Source organism: Macaca fascicularis, chromosome 7 (assembly GCF_037993035.2).
Source record: "Macaca fascicularis isolate 582-1 chromosome 7, T2T-MFA8v1.1".
In the NCBI taxonomy this organism is placed as follows: domain Eukaryota; kingdom Metazoa; phylum Chordata; class Mammalia; order Primates; family Cercopithecidae; genus Macaca; species Macaca fascicularis.
Genome location: NC_088381.1, coordinates 57286467 through 57308192, shown reverse-complemented (window position 1 = coordinate 57308192; position 21726 = coordinate 57286467). Strand labels below are relative to the sequence as shown.

At 38.5% G+C, this 21726-nt stretch overlaps 1 protein-coding gene across 9 annotated transcripts in view; it reads left to right on the top strand.

Moving 5' to 3' along the window:
• The window catches only part of MTHFS (methenyltetrahydrofolate synthetase), a 51667-nt gene that overhangs the window by 17163 nt on the left and 12778 nt on the right, over nucleotides 1-21726 (top strand). For 2 of the 9 annotated variants that reach the window (XM_073996506.1, XM_073996504.1), the window contains one exon: nucleotides 17612-17672. The exons of the other annotated variants lie outside the window; for them this stretch is intronic. In XM_073996506.1, coding sequence (XP_073852607.1) covers nucleotides 17612-17672 — 61 coding nt within the window. The remainder of the gene's footprint in view (nucleotides 1-17611; nucleotides 17673-21726) is intronic. 9 annotated transcript variants of the gene reach the window in all.

The following is a 21726-nucleotide window of genomic DNA, read 5'->3' as shown; positions in this document are numbered from 1 at the left end:
ACTTAAACCTCGCTATATATAGAACTTCAGGTGTTTAAACTGCTTTTCCAATTCAACTTTATTTTATTTTATTTTTTTTGAGATGGAGTCTTGTTCATTGCCCAGGCTGGAGTGCAGTGGTGCGATCTCGGCTCACTGCAAGCTCCGCCTCCCGGGTTCACGCCATTCTCCTGTCTCAGCCTCCTGAGTAGCTGAGACTACAGGCGCCCGCCACCACGCCCGGCCAATTTTTTGTATTTTTAGCAGAGACGGAGTTTCGCCATGTTAACCAGGATGGTCTCGATCTCCTGACCTCATGATCTGCCTGCCTCAGCCTCCCAAAGTGCTGGGATTACAGGCGTGAGCCCCTGCGCCCGGCCATCAACTTTTATCACCTAATTGAGACATTAAAATGTCTATTAGGTTTATATATATTTCTGTATACATTTAATTCAGAGGAAGGGCAGAATTTTTAAGAGGAGTGAAGTTGTGTTAGAAAAAATAAACTCTTTTTTTATTTTATTCCTCTGAACCTTACATTTCAAGCTAGGGTAGTAAAGACTTGTGTGTAAATGAATGCCCAGCTTAAATGCTGCCTCCTCCAAAAGTCTTCTTAGATTTCTTAGTCATATTTAAACACTTCTTCCTTTGTTTTCTCCCTGTATTTTAACACCCTAGCATACCTTTTGTTATTGGATTTGCTTTATTATATCCTATATGTGTAATTTAAAAGTTTTTGCTTTACTACTTGCAGGGATTAGGAGTCCACCATTTAATAGGGAATCCCTTTTCATTTACCCCACTTTATAAAAGGTTAGAAAATTACTCTCCATATTAAGCTTATGGCTTCATGTAACTTTCACCTGATGGTACTTTAGAGAAACATATAAATAATCTTCAAACTTTTTTTTTTTTTTGGTGTGTTTGGGCTTAGCACAGTGCCCTGATGAATCTGAGGTGCCATCTCTTTCTTCAGTAACTTAAACATCCTTTTTAAAGTACACCTGAAAATTGTATATTGAGTGAATGACTGATAGTACTACAAAGAAATGCAGATATAATAGCACATGATCCATCAATGTTTATCTTTTATGCTAATCGTCATCTACAAAATCAGATTTGTATTGATTATTATCCATAAATAAACAAGTAGAGGCCGGGCGTTGTAGCTCACGCCTGTAATCCCAGCACTTTGGGAGGCTGAGGCGGGTGGATCACGAGGTCAGGAGATCGAGACCATCCTGGCTAACATGGTGAAACCCCGTCTCTACTAAAACATACAAAAAAAAAAAATTAGTTGGGCGTGGTGGCGGCTGCCTGTAGTCCCAGCTATTTGGGAGGCTGAGGCAGGAGAATGCTGTGAACCTGGGAGGCGGAGCTTGCAGTGAGCTGAGATTGCATCACTGCACTCCAGCCTGGGTGACAGAGTGAGATTCCATCTCAAAAAAAAAAAAAAAAGCCGAATAAGCTAATTTACTGTTAGATGAAGTAGGCAGCAAATTATGAGATGGAAATTGAACAGAAACAAAAAATATCTTCCTAACTGCCCATGTCATTACTTTGGGTTAAAGCAGTCAAATCCACTGTAAAAATTTAAGCATTCTTTGGATGTAGTGTCACAGGGAACCAGAATCACTTGCAAGAAGTCCTGTGATTAATTAAAAAACAAGAAAGAGCTAGGAAAGAAATTTTGATTTTAGTCAGAGTTTTGTGTGTATATATGTATGCGTGTGTGTGTGTATATGCATGTGCTGTGTATAAAATGGGTCATGATGTTTTTCTTACTGTAGGTTCTAAAATGTTTGAAAGCCACTGATTTAGGCCTCTGCTTCTCAAGAAGGCGTGCATCTATTACAGGCCCTATTGGGTAAATTTTCTTCAACTATTAATTTGACTTAAACGTTTTAGCAGAAATAAACCAGAAAAACAAACATACAAACATACAAAACCACGCATTATTTTTATAACAAACACAATCACAAAGGTAGCATATAGAAGATAAATAAAATTCACAAATTTTAAGGATAAAAATTAGCTGGGGATGCTGGTGGGTGCCTGTAATCCTAGCTACTCAGGAGGCTGAGGCAGAAGAATTGCTTGAACCCAGGCGGTGGAAGTTGCAGTGAGCCAAGATCACACCATTGGACTCCAGCCTGGGGGACAGAGTGAGACTCCAACTCAAAAAAAAGGATAAAAATTTAAAGGTAAAACACAAAATATTAAAGCAAAAACTGGCTCTGTGGGCAGGCCTGCAGGCAGACCCTCCAGGGATTTTAACTTTCTCTGCAGTTACCTTAGTGAAAAATTTGGGAAGTACTGGTCATTTAGTGGAATTTCAAAAACATGATACATATGAAAAAGAAAATTTTTTGTGTTGAATTTTTTTTTAAAGTGCTCTTTTATTTCCTCTGTTGATTTTTAAGCTATGTTTTAAATTGTTTTAGTGGTTGCTGGAGGGATTACATCTTTTATTTAGTATAGTCTGTTTCAGATTAGTATTCACCTGATTCCAGTAAAATATAGCAATTTTCTTCTTATATAATTCCATTCTTCCTTCCCCATTTATGTTATTATTGTCATATTGAAGCAGGAAATTAAAGAAAGAAAGAAAAATAAAACAAAAAGAAAAAGAAATAAGCTTTCCTATATTAGGCTGACTTGTCTCAGAGGCAGCAACGGGCACAGTCCAGACCCAGGAAAAGTCTTGATAATAATATCGAAGAAGCCAGGAAACAAAAGAATGTGCTCTGGAGATTCTCTCACCACTCATTCCACATAGGGAGAAGAAAAACAAATTTTCCTTTGTTCTACAGTATGAGTTTATAGATTCCTGTTTTCTGTAACTAGTGACTTCAAGTATTCTGTTTTATCTGAGGAGTGGAGTGAAGGTCATAAACTGACTGAGCAGGCCTGAGATATGGCCATCTGGCACCATAGTGAAGGCCATGGAATAAGGCTTGCTAGACACTAGGGCAAACCTAGATAATGGCCATCTGAGTTGCATAGCAATGGTCATGTGTAATCCTGAGTTCTGAACCTGTTACAATTTGATTAACTCTCTTTGTCCTGTACTGAGACCAGCTTGGTCAGGGAGACCCTAACCCAGTGGTGCTAGAGTAATTAAAGACATACACACAGAAATATAGAGGTGTGAAGTGGGAAATCAGGGGTCTCACAGCCTTCAGAGCTGAGAGCACCGAACAGAGATTTACCCACATGTTTATTAACAGCCAGCCAGTCATTAGCATTGTTTCTATAGATATTTGATTAACTAAAAGTATCCTTTATGGGAAACGAAGGGATGGGCCCAATTAAAGAAATAGGTTGGGCTAGTTAACTGCAGCAGGAGCATGTCCTTAAGGCACAGATTGCTCATGCTATTGCTTGTGGCTTAAGAATGCCTTTAAGCAGTTTTCTGCCCTGGGCGGGCCAGGTGTTCCGGCCATTATTAACATGTTACAGTGCTGCAGAGATTTTGTTTTTGGCCAGTTTTGGGGCCAGTTTATGGCCAGATTTTGGGGGACTTGCTTCCAACAGTCCTGCCTCTGTTTCCTTGCTTTCGCTTTGCACCAGTGTAAGCCTGACTCAAGTTAGCCCATCCCCTTTTAGAAGTATGTAGAAGAGTCAAGTGCTGTCTTTGTTCTGGGCCCAATTTTTTGGATGTTGAGTCTTCTGGGTCTGAGTGCACTCAGAAAAGATCCTCCTCCTTTACCCCAAGGTCTCTCTTCTCCTCCTAATTCACACAACAATATAAGTTACATCTGTATGTACTATAAATCCAACAAATAGTATTGTAATTATTGCTTTAAGAATGCTTGTGTTTTAAAAAGGAATAGAAGAAAAAAGAAAAAAACAGTCTTTTGTGTTTACCTTCCTACTTACTATTTCCAGTGTTCTTCATTCTTTCCTGTGAATTTGAGTTACCATCCAGTGTAATTTCCTTTTGGCCCCAAGGACTTTCTTTAGTCTTTCTCATACAGCTCTGCCAGTAATTAATTCTGTCAGTTTTTGTTTATCTAGAAATGTCTTATTCTGCCTCTGTTTTTGAAAGGGTTTTGCTGAATATAAAATTCTTAGTTGACATATATATTTTTTTCCTTTCAGCATTTTCAGTGTTATTCTTCTGCCTTGTGGCCTCTGTTGTTCTGATGAGAAGTCAGTCATTCACTGTATTTTTGTATTTCCCTGTTTATAGTAAGTTATTTTTCTCTTTCAGCAGTTTGACTCTGATGTGTAAAGATGTAGATTTCTTTTCTTTTTTTTTTTTTTTTGAGATGAAGTCTCACTCTGTTGCCAGGCTGGAGTGCAGTGGTACAATCTTGACTCACTGCGGCCTCTGCCTCCCAGGTTCAAGCAATTCTCCTGCCTCAGCCTCCCAAGTAGCTGGGACTACTACAGGTGCGCACCGCTATGCTCAGCTAGTTTTTTTGTATTTTTATCAGAGACGGGGTTTCATCATGTTGGCCAGGATGGTTTTGATCTCCTGACCTTGTGATCCACCCGCCTCAGCCTCCCAAGTAGCTGGGACTACAGGTGTGCACCGCTACGCTCAGCAAGTTTTCTTGTATTTTTATTAGAGACGGGGTTTCATCATGTTGGCCAGGATGGTTTTGATCTCCTGACCTTGTGATCCACCCGCCTTGGCCTCCCAAAATGTTGGGATTACAGGCATGAGCCACCGTGCCTGGCGTATGTAGATTTCTTTAGTTTTATCCTACATGGGATTTATTGAGCTTCTTGGGTCTGTAGATTAATTTTTGCATCAACTATAGGAGGTTCTCAGCCATTATTTTTCAAAAAAAATTTGTTTTCCTGCCACATTGTCTCTCTTCTCCTTCTAGGACTCTTATTCCATGTATAGTATATTGGTGTTCTTGATATTGTCCCACAAGTCACTTAGACTGTGTTAATTTTTCTTCAGTCTTTTTTTCTTTCTTTTTTCATGTTGGGTAATTTCTATAGATCTGTTTAAGTACACTGCCTTTTTTCTTCCATCATCTCAAACCCATTGTTGAGTCCATGTAATGCGTTTTTTATTTCAGTAGTTGTACTTTTTTTTTAGACGAAGTTTCGCTGTTGTCGTCTAGGCTGGAGTTCAATGGTGTGGTCTCAGCTCGCAGAAACCTCCGGCCCCTGGGTTCAAGTGATTCTCCTGCCTCAGCCTCCCAAGTAGCTGGGACTACAGGCATGTGCCACCACGCCCAGCTAATTTTTGTATTTTCAGTAGAGATGGGGTTTCACCATGTTGGCTAGGATGGTCTTGATCTCTTGACCTTGTGATCCACTTGCCTTGGCCTCCCAAAGTGCTGGGATTACAGGCGTGAGGCACTGTGCCTGGCCAGTAGTTGTTCTTTTCAACTGTAGAGTTTGATGCTTATTTAAAGTTTCAGTTTCTTCATTGCTATTCTCTATTTGTTGAGTCATTGGTGTCATATATTCATTTAATTCTGGGAACATTAGTTTCCTTTATTTTTTTCTGGATGGGGGTGGAGTCTCACACTGTCACCTAGGCTGGAGTGCAGAGGTGCAATCTCGGCTCACTGCAAGCTCCGCCTCCTGGGTTCACGCCATTCTCCTGCCTCAGCCTCCTGAGTAGCTGGAACTATAGGTGCCTGCCACCATGCCCGGCTAATTTTTCTTTTTGTGTTTTTAGTAGAGACCGGGTTTCACCATGTTAGCCAGGATGGTCTCGATCTCCTGACCTTGTGATCTTCCCACCTCAACCTCCCAAAGTGCTCGGGTTACAGGCGTGAGCCACCGCGCCTGGCCTACTTTATTTTTTTTGAACAGAATTTTTTTAAATTCTTGGCTCATATTCATAATGGCTGCTTTGAAGTCTTTGCTAAATTAAACATCTTGGCCCACTTAGACTTCATTTTCCTTGACTGATTTTCCCCCCTTGATTATAGGTCACTTTCTTGTTTCTTTGCATGTCCTATATTTTTTTTGTTGTTGAAATCTTTTTGACAATATCTTGTAGTATCTCTGGATACTGATTTACTTTTTAAAGTGTTTTGTTGGTTTGTTTGTTTTTTTGGTAACTAGCTTGCTCTTAGCCTATAGAATCTGCCTCTCTGTGATATGTGTCTATAGATATCTCTGCTCAATTTTTGTGTGCTTAGATTTATTTTTTGGCCTGGCTTCCTAGGTGCTGCTCCTGTGTCTGTATAGCTTACTGGTGAGCCGATGATTGTTTCTTCAAATATTCACATCTTTTGCCCAATTTTAATTGAGTTGCTTTTTTACTGTTGTGTTATCTAAGTTTTTTATGTATTCTGGATAATAAGTTCCTTGTGAGATATGTGATTTGCAAGTATTTCTCCCATTGTGTTTTTTCACTCTCTTGGTGGTATCCTTTGAAGCAAAGTTTTTAATTTTGGTGGAGTCCTATGCAATAATTTTTTGTTATTTGTGCTTTTGGTGTCATAGCTAAGAAACCATTGCCTAATCCAAAGTCATGAAGATTTATGCCTCTGTTTTTTTTCTAAGAGCTTTATTGTTTTAGCCTTACATTTAGGTCTTTGATGTATTTTGACTGAATTGTTGTAAATAGTGTAAGTTGGGGTCAACTTATTCTTTTGTATATGGATATTTGGTTGTCCCAGCACTATCTTTAAAAAGATGATTCTTTTCATATTGCATTGTCTTCTTTGTTTTTGAAGGAAAGTTTTGCTGGAAATAGAATTCTTGGCTGGTAGTGTTTTTCATTCAGCACTTTGAATTTGTTGTTTTCATTGCCTTCTGGCCTCCAGTTTTCCATTGACAATTCAGCTGTTAATCTTATGAGGATCTGAGGATCTCTAGTGATTTATGTTTTTTTGTTGTTGCTGCTTTTAAGATTTTTTTTTTTTTTTGAGACGGAGCCTCACTCTGTTACCCAGGCTTGAGGGCAGTGGTGTGATCTTCGCTCACTGTAACCTCTGGCTCCTGGGTTCAAGCAATTCTTGTGCCTTAGCCTCCCAAGTTGCTGGGACTACAGGTGCATGCCACCATGCCTGGTTAATTTTTGATATTTTTAGTAGAGATGGGATTTCACTATGTTTCCCAGGTTGGTCTCAAACTCCTGACCTCAAGTGATCCACCCACCTCAGCCTCCAAAGTGCTGGGATTTCAGGCGTGAGCCCCTGTGCCTGGCTGTTATTAAGATTCTTTGTCTTTTTCTTTTGACAGTTTGATTATGATGTGTCTAGGTGTGCATTTTTTTTTTATCTTATTTGAAGTTTGTGGAGCTTCTTGGAAGTTCATATTAATGTTTTTCATCAAATTTGGGAAGTTGTTAGCTATTATTTATTCAAACATACTTCTTCCTCTTTTCCTTCTTGCTTTTATTCTGTGACTTCCAGCACACGTATGTCTTACTTGTTTTCGTATGTGTTATCTGTTATGTGTTATGGTATACCTGATGGTGTTCTACAAGTCTCTGAGGATCTGTTTGTTTTTCTTCATTCTTTTTTCTTAATGTTTCTCAGAATGAATTGTCTTAATTTACCTACCTTCAGGTTTACTTGTTCTTTCTTTGGCCAGTTTACATCTGCTCTTGAGTGGCTCTAGTGAACTTTTCACTTTGGTTATTACACTTTTGAATTCCAGAATATCTATTTGGTGGTAGTGGTTTTTCTTTTCCTTCTTTTAACAAACAATTTCCATCTCCTTGTTGATATTATCCATTTGGTGATACATTATTCTCATACTTTAAAAAAATTCTTCATACACGCTTTCCTTTAGTTCTTTGAACATATTTGCAAGAGCTAATTTAAATTCTTTGTTTGGTAATTCCAATTTTTTTCCTGTGTGCTGCTATAACAAAATACCACAGATGGAGTAATGTATAAATAACAGAAATTTATTTTCTCAGTTCTGGAGGCTGGGAAGTCTAAGATTAAGGCAGTAGCAAGTTTATTGTCTGATGAGAGTTTAGTCTCTGTTTCCAAGATGATGTCTCCAACTCTGTGTTCTCTGGAGGGAAGAAATGCTGTGTCCTCACATGGCAGAAGGTGGAAGGGGAAAAAGGGAAAAACTCCCTTCATCTAGCCCTTTTATAAAGGCCCTAATGCATTCAAGAATCATGAATCAATCACCTCCCAAAGGGCACTTCTCCCCAAACTGTTGCACTGGAGATTAAGTTTCAATATGAATTTTAGAGGGGACAAAAGTATTCAAACGTGGCAGGGCTATGAGATCCCTTTATCCTATTATGGTTGTTGGTCGTTGTTGTTTGTTGTTGTTATTTGTTTAGTGTTTTTTTTTTTGTTTTTTGTTTTTAAATGAGACAGAGTCTCACCGTTTTGCGTAGGCTGGAGTACAGTGGTGTGATCATGACTCACTGTAGCCTTAACTTCTCAGGCTCAGGCAATCCTCCTACCTTAGCCTCCCTAGTAGCTGAGACTACAGGTGCACGCCACCATGCCTGGCTAATTTTTGTATTTTTTGTAGAGATGAGTTTTTGCCATGTTGCCTTGGCTGGTCTTCAACTCCTGAGCTCAAGCTTTCCGCCCACCTCAGCCTCCCAAAGTGCTAGGATTCAGGCATGAGCCACTGCTCTCAGCCACCTGTTTAGTGATTTTCTTGGATCAATTTTGTAAAGTCCGTATTCTTTATGTGTAGCCGTTGCCATTTGTGCTTGTTAAGGTTAATTTTCAGCTAATCAATGAGAGATTTCCTTAAATGCCTTGAGCCAATCTCTCATTGTTTTTAGAGGGCCTCTGTTTGGGGTCTACTTTCACCATTTTAAAGGTAAGTTAACAACTTTGCCTTAACTTTCACTTCCTGCTTGCATAGAACTTCAAGGTCAGCCAGAGATCAGAGATTAGGGCCTTTTAAGGTTCTACGGGCATTCACACAGCCATGCATATTTGCGTAGATAGCCTTCTAGATTCCTTGGAATATGTGGGAGCTTTTCAAAGCCTCCTCAGGACATCTTCTTCCCCAATTTTTCCTTTTACGTTTTTTGGTTAGCCTCTTGTTAGCTCTAACTGGATTGCTGCCCCAGACAGCTGTGATATTAAACAATTGCCATTGATTTTTAAAATAAATGTCCTAGGGATAGGGCTTTTTGCACAGAGAGAGCTATGAGTCAGATCAAGTAAAGATAAGACCTGACAATGCACTTTTTTGGGGAACTGCCAGACAAATTAATTAGTGACAGTTTTCTGGGATGGAGCTGTTGTTGAGCTCCAAACCTGTTCTGCCCCTCCACTGGCTGCCAGGCTGTTGGTGGTTGTCACAGCTACTTTAGTTGTGAGGCTGCTGATTTTCAAGTTTACCATGAAGCTGGGGAGAGGGGGATGGGAATGGGACAAGTTGAAAAGACACAAAGCTCACTGTTCTTACAGAGAATAAACATTTGGATTGTTGTAAGCCTTTGGCTAATTTCTAGAGTTTCGAAAAGTTGATTTTGACCATTTTTCCCAATGTTCTTGTTGGTTTTTCAGACGTAGTCTCGCTCTGTTGCCTAGGCTGGAGTCGAATGGAGCAGTCTTGGCTCACTGCAACTTCCACCTCCCAGGTTCAAGTAATTCTCTTGCCTCTGCCTCCCCAGTGGCTGGGATTACAGTCATGTGCCACCACACCCAGCTAATTTTTTATATTTTTAGTAGAAACAGGTCTCACCATATTGACCAGGCTGGTGTCAAACTCCTGACTTCAGGTGATCCGCCTGCTTCGGCCTCCCAAAGTGCTGGGATTACAAGTGTAAGCCACCACACCCAGCCAATGCGCTTTTTCTTTCTAGCTTTTGTCACCATAAACTGGTGTTTAAAATTAATAGTAGTTTAAAGATGTGTATATTCTTTAAGGAATTTTTTTTCGTTGACATGCGATTATTTTCTTACTATATTATAGAGAACAGTCATTTAAACTGAACTCTAAATTTCCTGGGTTCATCATGGTTCCTTGTTCCTGCTGTTATAGCATATCTTCCTTATTCTTGATTTATATATTTTGATTAATTTCTTGGTCAGATGGAATATTCCTTTAAGTAATTTTTTCAGCATGGTCCATGGAGTGGTATGTTTTCACAATGCTTTTATTTTTGAGGCTGTCTTTGTATGCATCAGTGAATTCTTGAATAGGATAGAATTCTGAGGTCACTGTTTTTTGTTTTTGTTTCTTTTGTCCACCCAGAATTCTAGCCCAGGATTTGGCAATTATTTTCTGTCAAGTGCCAGATAGTAAATATTTTAGGGTTTTCAGGCCATGGAATCTTTGACAACAATTCAACTGTACCACTGCAATATGAAAGAAACCACAAACAGTACCAAAACAGACAGTGTTCCAATACAACTTTGTTTACAAAAACAGGCAACAGACCAGATTCAGTCTTAGGGCTATAGTTTGTGACCTGTGTTCTAGACAACCAGTCTGTTGTCTTGTGGCAGTTAGTATTGTAGGTGATGTCTGATGTCATATTCGTTTTTTCCTTTGTAAGAAACTTGTTTTTTCATTGCTTGGCTTCTTTTAGGAATTTTTATTATTTTTGAAATTTCCAAATTTAATATTCATTAATTTTGTGAATTAATTGGTATTTAGTCATCTCTTTCATCCTAAAGTTTCATGTCTTTTTTGACTCCAGGGAAGTATTTTCAACTATCTTTCTTGATAATCCCTTCTTTCCTCTGTTTTTGAAATTATTATTATAGTTACTTTCGTTCTTCTGGATCTGTAATATATTTCTCTCATCTTTTTATGCCCATCACTTTCAAAATCATTTGGATTTATAACAGAATTTCCCTATCTTGTCTATTTTATTGATTTGGGTTTTTCTTCTGTCTATCCTGTTATTCCTTTGCCATCATTAAAATTTTAAAGTTATTAATCTTTAAAAAAAAATCTCTTAAGTGGACCAGGCACAGTGGCTCATGCCTGTTATCCCAGCACTTTTGCAGGCCAAGGTGGGAGGATCATTTGAGCCCAGGAATTCAAGACTAGCCTGGGAAACACAGTGAGACCCCATCTTTACAAAATATTTAAAATTAGCTGGCTGTGTTAGCATGCGCCTGTAGTCCTAGCTACTCGGGAGGTTGAGGTGAGAGGATTTCCTGAGCCCAAGAGGTCTAGGTTGCAGAGAGCTATGCTTGCACTCCCACCTAGGCAACAGAGCAAGACTCTGTCTCAAAAAAATAAAACAAAAACTCAAAAAAACCTCTAAGCAATTATTACAAATCTCAGATTATTCTTTTGTGTGACTGTGTTTTCTAGTTTTATATTATAGATGCAGCATATTCTCAATCTCATTGTTAAAAGCTTTGTCCTTAAATATGTCTATTTTAATGGGAAGTATTTGCACTGATTCTTCAAACTGGTCCTTCCCCCATCTTTATTGTGAGAGATATAGAATTTAACTTTTAAAATAGTAATTAAATACCACAACAAAGTAAGGATACTTGTAGAGTTGTTTTCTCTTTAAGTAAGTACAATGACTAAAAATACTTTGTCAAGAGTCTGCTTTCCTTCCTTTTGTATATTTTATTAAATGCTGGTGGCATAAATACGTATTTACTTTTATTACTTATGACCTGATGTAGCCATAGTACCCCAAAGTACTGTATGTATCATCAAATAAGCTACCAACATTCACTGTTTTTTCATTTTTCATGAAAAGTTTTACATTTAAAAAAATGCACTTAGTGCATAGTCAGGGTTCCCAGAACCAGTAAGTTTTATGTTTGTGCATGTGTGTATGCATCTATATACATCTCTATCTATACTTTTAGGAGCTTTATTATAATGAATTTGCTCATGTAATTATGGAGGCCCAGAAGTCTCAAAGTCTGCTGTCTGTAAGCTAGAGACCCAGGAAAGATGGTGATGTTTTTACTCAGTCTGAAGGACTGAGAACCAGGGGACCCTATGGTGTAAATTCTAGTCCTTGTGCAGGAAATGTGATGAGATGGCATAGCTCATGCAGTTAGGCAAGAAAGAAGGGACAAATTCCTTCTTCTGCCTTTTATTCTGTTCAGGCCACCCCACATTGAGATGGGCTGTCCACTTTACTGAGTCCACTCATTCAAATGTCAATCTCATCCTGAAACATTCTCATAGACACACACAGAAATAATATTTGGTCTGGGCACCCCTTGGCCCAATCAAGTTGATGCATAAAATTAGCCATCACACCAAGAAATACCTCTCCTTTCCCCAAACTCTTCATAGTACGTGCGGTATTTCACTTTGAATCTAAGAAGATTATCTTCTATGAAGAAATAATCTGCTCCACACAGAAACCTGATACAGAGTTCTTTCAATAATGACTTATTTTCAACATCATGAAATTATATTAGAAGTTGCAGGAAATTCACTATTATATATTGAATGCTGCACTGAAATGGGAAAGAAAAAGTTAATATAAAGTAAAAGCTATTACATATTTTGTGCTTCTCCCTAATCTGCTTTATTCATTGGAAATTCCTATTTAAGTTTAGTCTGCTTAAAACAAACTAGATACTTGATTTTGCATGCAACACCTTGGCTATCACTTTTACTGTCTGCTAGCACTGTGCTACAGACTGCAAAATATTTAGAGAAAATTCAGACCTCTCTTGAAATAAAAAATAAAAAATATTAGCATGGTCTATACCAACGTTGGATTGTTGGGCTTACTCTCACATATGTGTGATCTCTCTCATTCTCTCACTCATACTCTCGCTCACACACACACACACCCCCCACTCAAAGCTTCAGTGCGCTTTCTTCTATGATCCCAGTAGATATTGTAGGTCTCTGTATTGACTGGAGATATTCTTCCAAGTTGAAGATTTAAAAAAGAACTTTAGATTTTTAGTGCTGATTTTTCATCTGTATATTTAGAAAATTGTCATTTTTAGATTTCTGATAGAAACTTTCTCTAAAAAATTATCTTAGTATGTTAATTAGAAATTTGTGTCTCATGTATACTAGCTCTAGTAATTTACCGGTGACTAAGGCATTGTTAAGAAATGTGTTTGGAAAACTTCTGTTGGTTTTTTTTATGACCATCATTACATTTTTTTTCTATTTTTTCATTTAGCTACATTTAAAAATGTTTGGAAATATTTCAGAATTTGATGGTTATAATAAACTACAAGAGAATAAAGATTTAGCTGGATTACAAGAAAAATACTTAGACAATAATGAGTGAAAATGGGATAAATTTGTCATATGTGACTTATGGTAATATACATACAGAGGCCTAAAGGAAACTTCATTGTCCCTTTTTTTTTTTTTTGCTACGTGGTCTTATTTCCTTAGAAAGAGCATATTGATTTTACTCCATTGAGTACAAAAAAAAAAAAAGTATAAAATTTCAAACTGCAGTGACTGTTTTCTCTCTTCTCTCACCTTAAAGAAGTTTAGGTTTGCCTGCTGTTGGTAGTTCTGATGGGCTCTGTTAGAGATTGTGTGGTTGGTGTTCAGGCCCAGATAGAGAAAGAAAGAAGGGAATAGTTTAAATTTGCTACATTTCGTTTTGCTTGAGAAAGATTCAGTAAACTGAGGGGAGAAGGGAATACGCAATTATTGTAGGCACCTGCTGGAGGGAGCTTTGCCACTGTATGAAGGATTTGTTTTCTCCATAGTTGTTTGTTTTCAGCATAGCCCAATACTTACAGGGGCAGAAGATCCAAACATGGAGGCTTTGTTAGGAGTCATGGCCATACCCACATTTTGCCACAGTGTGTGCTACACTGCTGAGGGTAAGCAGGGATGAGGGCTGAGTCAGTCTTCCTCATTAAATCTGCTTTGCACTAGGTATCTGAGGCCCAAGAAGGGTCAAGATTTGCTTTTTAGCAGCTTACTGTCCAGAGACCCATTGTTACAATATATATACCTGCTCCTCCTGGCCCGGGGCTTGGCTGCAGTTCCACATTGGTTTCCTTCCGGCTCTTCGCAAGGCAGCCTTTTCTTTAACATGTACTTCATTATCAAATTCCCTTTTTCCTAAATTATATCTTGCAGAAATGCCTCAAAGTTTCCAACTTAGGTATGGCATTCTTCCCTGGTTCCTAATCATAATAGACATTTTTCCCAAGTTTGTTTTCCTTTGTTCAGTTCACTGGAAATGAAAGTAGAAAGTCAAATATTTGTGCCAAGGTCTTTATCTTGAATTTTAAGACTTATATTTAAGTAATGACAGTTTTACAAGTTCAGGTACATTTCCACTTCGTCTTCTTGTAATAGAAATTATGTATCTTTATGGATCAAGGTTTTCTTTGTAAAAACAGTGGGAGTTACATTATTGATAACATTTTGAATTTAACCTTTTGAATCTGCAAAAGGTTGCTGTGATATTTTGTTTCATTGTGAACCTCTCCCCTAAAACAAAGAGAAAACATATCACAATACTTGAAAGTTTGCCTGGAGTGAACGTTTATTTTTTTGGGTGTTTTCTTTTTGACTTTTTAAAAACCAGTTTTTGTTGTTTAAAAAAGTGTAAATGCTAGTATAAAAATACTCTCTATTCTGTCTGCCTAAGGCCAAAAAGAAATCAGAATTAGGCAAATGAAAATCAGGAGCTGAACCCAGTGATCAATTATGTACACTCTGCCTTTTTCTTTTCCTTTCTAAAGTGTTGTATTGGTTCACTCACTTGTGTAACAAATATTCTGAAGGTCCTACTGTGTGTGACACTGTGCCAAGCATGGGGGTACTAATTTGTCATAAGCCTGGATCCTGCTTAGGACTCAAGTTTCTTACACTGTATTGAAGCACCAGAAAGTGTGTACAGGACTATGAAAGCTCAGTTTCTGGACATTTACTCTCAAGGACTTTTTTTTTTTTTTGAGACGGAGTCTCACTCTGTCACCCAAGCTGGAGTGCAATGGCGCGATCTAGGCTCACTGCAACTTCCACCTCCCGGGTTCAAGCGATTCTCCTGCCTCAGCCTCCTGAGCTGGGACTATGGGCGCGCACCACCACACTCAGCTAGTTTTTTATTTTTAGTAGAGATGAGGTTTCACCATGTTGGCCAGGCTGTTCTCAAATTCCCGACCTCTGGTGTTTCACCCACCTCAGCCTCCCGGAGTACTGGGATTACAGGTGTGAGCCGCCGTACCTGGCCCCAAGGAGTTTTTATACAGAGACAGTGATACGGGTAAATTATGAGTAGCTACCCTTTGTCTACTAAGTGCTAAGCTTTATGCTAAGTGCTCTTACATATGTAAGCTTATTCATCATGACTATATTATTATCTCATAAGAATTTCTAGATTCTTACTCTCTCAGTTGCAGAAAGTAAGTCTCAGAGAGAGCATTATTTATGGGCATGCCACAGTTAAAAGGCAGAGCCAGGTCTTCCTGCCAGGTCTGCTTTCCCCAAAGGCATGCAGTTTGTGGGATGGCACATGGTGCCTTTCCTTGCTGCCGTCATGTGCTGTGGAGGTGGGTAAAAGAAGGGCATGCGCAGCTTATCAGTTAAAATCAGATTTGGTTGTATATAACAGAAAACTCCAAAATATCAGTGAAGACTGCAAAATATCAGTGAGATGGTTGGGAGAGAAGTCTGGGAGTTGTATTTATAGTCTGTGGCTGTTGTAGAGGCCCCACAGTCATCAGGGACAAATCTGCCACATCTGCCATATGGTCCTACCTGGCATCTCAAGCTTCAGCTATCAACTCTGAATTCTAGTCAGCAGGAGGAAAGAGAGGGTGATGGGGGAAAAAGACCATCCTTCACTTTGAAAGTCCCATTTGTCAGAACTTAGGCACAAGGTCATACATAACTACCAGGGAAGGTGAGAAATGTGGTGTTGCAGTGGGATTCATGGCCTCCTGAATAAAGTTCTTTTTGTACTACTAAGGAGAAACAGAGAATGATGTCCGGATGGGCAACCAGCAGCCTCTGCTGCACTCAGCTCAAGACAGGTTGTGATTCGGTTGGTGTCATGGCCTGAGCTGAGGCTGGAGGCCCACATTGTGAAGGGTATTGTATGTCAGGCATCTGGGATTTGAACTTTATTTTGTAGGTGCTGGGAGTAAGTTATTGAAAGACTTTAATCATAGGAGTGACATGACTAGTTCTACGTTTGTGAAAGGTTTTTCTGCCAGAAGGTGAGATGAAGGCCAAAGAAACGAGGTGTGGGCCATCCCTTGGGAATCTGATGGGTTCGAATGGATGAGAAATGATGACCACTTTTAGAAATGGGGAGGATGGAACAAGTTCTGACATATGCAGAATGTGGAGTCTCCAGGCCACTTGAGGCTGTTGAAGGACAGTCTGGCTTTGCCATCTGATGTGATGCTCTTAACCTAGGCAAAGAATGCAGAAGAGAGAGGAGATGTGGGGGTTGGGGGACACATAGTGAATCCCATTTGAGGTTGCTCTGGGACCTCCCAGAAATGCTGGTAGATGGCTAGTTGGATATATAGCTCTGGAGGTCAGGACATAAGAGATATTGATTCAGGACTTGCCAGAGTATGGTCTTGGGGTGAGACCTGAGATTACAAACAGGGATCTTAGTGGCTAGGGGATGAGGCCATGGCATATGTAGACAGACCAAGATCAATTTGCCTTTCTAGATGAGGTTTTCTAGGTGAAATGTTTTTGAAACTATTTTGTAGTCTAGTATAATTTATAAAAGTAGAGAGAAACTATAAATATAAATTTGGAAGGGATTAGCTAAAAGGAGAAAATAGCAGAATCTTCAAATATATAGAAATTGATATTAATTTGCCAGAATTAAGAGACTACAGGTAAAGATAGTTTTTTTTGGTACCTCTTTTTACGTAGAAAGGGCAGAATAAAATGAAAAAGGGATGCTGGAATAAGGAATGGTAACTTTAGGCAAGACAGTCTTTTGTGAGGGCTGATATGATCAATGGGAGTAAGACATTAGAAATACAAGAATTGTCCTGCTGCTCACCCATCAGCATTTTCAATTTTTCCTTTCAAGAGTAGTAATTAACTTTGTCCTTTTAGCTGTATGTTTAGTTAGTGATAAACCATAAATAAAAGCAGATTTAATTGGCTGACCACAGGTAAGACTTGCCTTTCTCATGTACCCTTTGAAGGTTTAACAAATAAAATTTGAGGGAAAGGTTGATATTACTTATAGGGTGTGTTAGTTAGTTTTTTGGGGGTGGGAAGGAGGGATATGTATGCACAAGCTGCCAAATCTTTAAGATAAGGATATAGTCTTTGAATGAAAAACAGGAATATGAGAGGATGGATTCACAGCTAGCCATCTTGGCCAACCCAAGTTAACTGTACTTCATCTTAGTCTTTGTTGGTGTTAAAAACAACAAAAAGGAAAAAAAAAAACCCCAAACAGTAGAGCAACAATTCATTCATTCATAAAAGTATTACATGCCAGTCTAACTAATTACATGGTAAATAATTTAAATGGTTTAGAAGGGTATAAAAGAAAAAGTCCCACCCCTCTTCTTCCCAGCCTGTTCGCCAGATGTGACCACTGTTAACATACTTGGGTATCCTTCTAGATGTATCTATTTGTATCCTTTTAAAAAATTTATACAGATAAGATCGGACTTCACATTTTGTTTTGCATCCTGCTTTTTCACTTGTTAATAAACTGTAGAACTCTTTTCATAGCAACACATACAGATTTAGCATAGTGTTTTAAATGGTTACATAGCATTGAGGTGCTCTAAGTTATTTAACCAGTCTTTTGTTGATAGCTAATTGGGTTGCTTTTGTTTTTTAGATATTACAAATAAAAATAAAAAAGAACATCCTGATAGATATGTTTCTGCATAGTTATGCAAGTAAGTCCATGGGATCAACTTCTATCCATGAAATGGCTGTGAATTCTAAATTTCTATAGATGTTTCTGTATTGCTTACCAAATAAAGTTATGCCACTTTACATACTCATCACTAACACATGAGAGTATGTTGACCTTTCTCTGAGTGAACGAATGGCTGAAATAACTAATGAACATACACTAATAGCTACCAATTGTGTGGCAGCCTCCATATGATGCCCTGGAAACAAAAAGATAAATAAGGGGCAGTGGTGTCTGGCCACAGGAGTTCACACTTCGCTGGGGGAAGACTGCTGTATGGAGGGGATGATGGATAAGGAGTGGTTAGGATCAAGGTTTTGGTCTTAGGTGGAGTTGAGTTTAGTTACTGATTCTGCTGCATCCTGCTGAGTGACATGAGTAAACCCCTTCACCTAAACCTCTGATAATTTGAAAATGAGGGTAATAATATCTGCTTCACTGGATTGTTCTGAAGATTAAATAGGAAATTTACATAAAACTTTTAGTACAATGCCACTGCATATAAGTGCTTGATGATGATGATGATGATGACGATGACTATTCCACGTGAACTAGTGATTTCAATCTGGTGCTAAGGATCCCATTGGGATGTCCCTAGAGTGCTCTGGGGACCCAGGATGGAGAGTGCTCTTTGCCTAAAATGCGTGAGAAGGCTTCAGAAGGGAAGTCGTAATTAAGTCAAGTCTTTAATTTTGAATAGTAGTTTTCCATGAGGTTGTATCCAAAGGAAATGTACCCCTTTTAATAAGTCTTTCAAGAAAGCACACTGTAACAGGAAACCTCATTAATATATTGAAAAAATTATTCTCAGAAGAAATTCATTTGGGGCATCTTATAATCCTGTTGTGTGAATTTTCAACCTTGGAAGTAACTTAATTTTGTCTTACCAGTATTTCTGGTTTTGTTTTGAAGTACTAATCAAAAAAAAATCCTTAAATTTTAATTTCTCCTTCTTTTAAAAGTTACAATGGTTAAAATACATTCCTTATGAAAGTTTCAAAATATATAGTAAGCTTTCTAAAATGTTTTTTAACCTTTTTAATTCATCTTTTGTAAAGTGCTGTTCTTTGTCCCATTTCTTTCCGGACATTTATCTTTCTTTTGGTATTCATTTATTTTCTTCCAGGTTGGTAACAATTCTTTACATATTAAAAGATAAACCATTAGTCTGTCATGTATGCTGCAAATAATTTGTATCCATTTTTTTTTTTTTTTTTTAATTTGAGATGAAGTCTCGCTCTGTTGCCCAGGCTGGAGTGCAGTGGTGTGATCTCGGCTCACTGCAAGCTCTGCCTCCTGGGTTCATGCCATTCTCCCGCCTCAGCCTCCTGAGTAGCTGGGACTACAGGCACTCACCACCAAGCCCGGCTAATTTTTTGTATTTTTAGTAGACACAGGGTTTCACCATGTTAGCCAGGATGGTCTTGATCTCCTGACCCCATGATCCGCCCACCTTGGCCTCCCAAAGTGCTAGGATTACAGGTGTGAGCCACCGCGTGCAGCCAATTTGTATTCATTTTTAAACCTTTTTCTTAATTTTTTGTATTTTGTGGGGGAGGATACAGATGTTTTAAAGTGTTATTAGTAAAGTCTATTAATCCTTTCTTTTAGGATTTTTGCCTTTGGTTTTATTTTTAGGAGGTCTTACTTCTCTTGAGTTTATATAAATCATCATTTTATCTTAGTATTTTGTGTTTTTAAATATTAAAGTCTTAATCCTTTTTGAATTTATATTTGAATCCTTACGTATATAGGGAGAGAATATAAGAATTTTTTTTTTTTTTTTTGACATGGAATCTCGCTCTGTCACCCAGCCTGGAGTGCAGTGGCACGATCTTGGCTCACTGCAACGTCTGCCTCCTGGGTTCAAGCGATTCTCCAGCCTCAATCTCCCAAGTAGCTGGGATCACAGGCTCCCGCCATCATGCCTGGCTAATTTTTGTATTTTTTTAAGAGACAGGGCTTCACTATGTTGGCCAAGCTGGTCTTGAACTTCTGACCTCAGGTGATCTGCCTGCCTCGGCCTCCCAAAGTGCTGGAATTACAGGCATGAGCCATCGCACCCGGCCAAGAATATGTTTTATAAATAAATGTTAGCCAGGTGTCTGAACACATTTAATGAGTAATCTACCCTTTCTCTGTTGACTTGAGATTCACCATTTTCATGAACAAAATTCTTATATATGTTTGGGTCTGTATCTGGCTGTTTTTGTCTTTTCCACCTATCTGTGGAATCTGCCTATTTTGGCGCTAGTGCCGTAGTATTTTGATTAATACAGATGTATGATGGCTGTTCAATGGATTTTAATACCTGGCAGGATGAGTCCTGCCCCATTATTCTAATTTGAAAAATTTAGCTGACTATTCTACGTGTGTTTTTTAAGATTAACTTTAAAAGAATTTTGTTAGTTTCTCTTCCAAAATCCCCTTGAGAGCTTGGTTAAATGTATTCTGGATCAGTTTATATTTGTTGTTCTGATGAATAGAAGTTTGTCCATTGTGTTGTTAAGCTGGTTATTTTTGTCATATAGGAAAGCATGGGAGCACAGGCCCAAATTTCCAAATGGAAACAGACGTTTCTGAAGTAATTTTAAAGTTATTTTCTTCAAAATTTTCTTAAGTTTGATAAAATAATATTAAAAGATTTAATTTCATAAGAAACTTGGATCTTTGATAATGTGTTTTCAAAACAAAGTATTCAAGACTAGGTTTTTAAAGGCTATTTATGAGATGGATTGAGTAGTTTTCCCAATTTCCAGCAGATGTCAGTGTTTGACAAATTTATTGTTAGTCCACGGAGATGGATTTGTCTGCAGTCTCCCAATTTGTGTATCCTTTAGTTATTTAATTGGCACAGGGGATTATCTGAATTGGAAGAGATTTGAAGATCATCTAAGTCAATTTTTCATTTTGTAGATAAGAGAACGGGCCTAGGTGGGAAATGACTTGTTTGCAGTCACACAGTCAAACAGAGGAGGGATAAAACCCAGATGTTCTTGTTTCCGAAAGACTTTTCCTCTCTAAAAGACTCATCCTTTCATGGTTGATACAACAGGCCACCTTCCTAGAGAGGTTTTCCTGTGTTTAACTCCCTTCTCAAAGGAATACAACTTTCTTCCTTTGTACCTATTACCTTGGAACTTGTATTACTCTACCCCTTATTACAATTATTTAATTATCTTTTTACAGACAACAGATTAGATGCATTTTTAGCTGACCAGGTTTTTAGGTCCTAGAGGACATTGATAGCAACTTATCTCTGTGTTCTCTATAGTTCCTTGGGCATGGCCTTCCATAAAGTGAGGTATTAGTAATGACTATTTATTGATTTGAATCCATTAAATTTTGATTGAAGTACCAATCATTAGAAACTTTTTTCTGCTTCTTTTTTCCTGTCAAGCTGTTTTAGAAGGTTTTAGGGAGGATTTTTTTTTTTTTTTTTTTTTTTAGATGGAGTCTCGCTCATGCAGACTGGAGTGCAGTGGCGCAATCTCGGCTCACTGCAACCTCTGCCTCCTGGGTTAAAGCAATTCTCCTGTGTCAGCCTCCTGAGTAACTGGGATTACAGGCACGTGCCACCACACCCAGCTAATTTTTGTATTTTTAGTAGAGACGGGGGTTTCACCATGTTGGTCTGGCTGATCTTGAACTCCTGACCTCATGATCTGCCTGCCTTGGCCTCCCAAGTGCTGGGATTACAGACGTGAGCCACTGTGCCCTACGAGATTCTGGGTTTTAAGAGCAAGTTTCTCCCCCACCAGAAGACTTATTGAAGCAGATAACAAGCCTAGTTGCAGTGAAAAAGACACTTGGAACTCACTGGAAAAGGACATTATATAAAATCCAGGTACTATTATTTCAAAGTAATAGGTTACTTTATCATAGACTTACTGTAATAGAATTTGTTCTAGATGGCCCAAGACTCATATTAGCTGAACTATGAGTCCTCTTAGGCGTGCAGGAAGAGAGCAAGCTGAAGAAATATAATGTACCATGTAATTTTATTTTAGTTAAATGTACTGAACCAGAGAGGT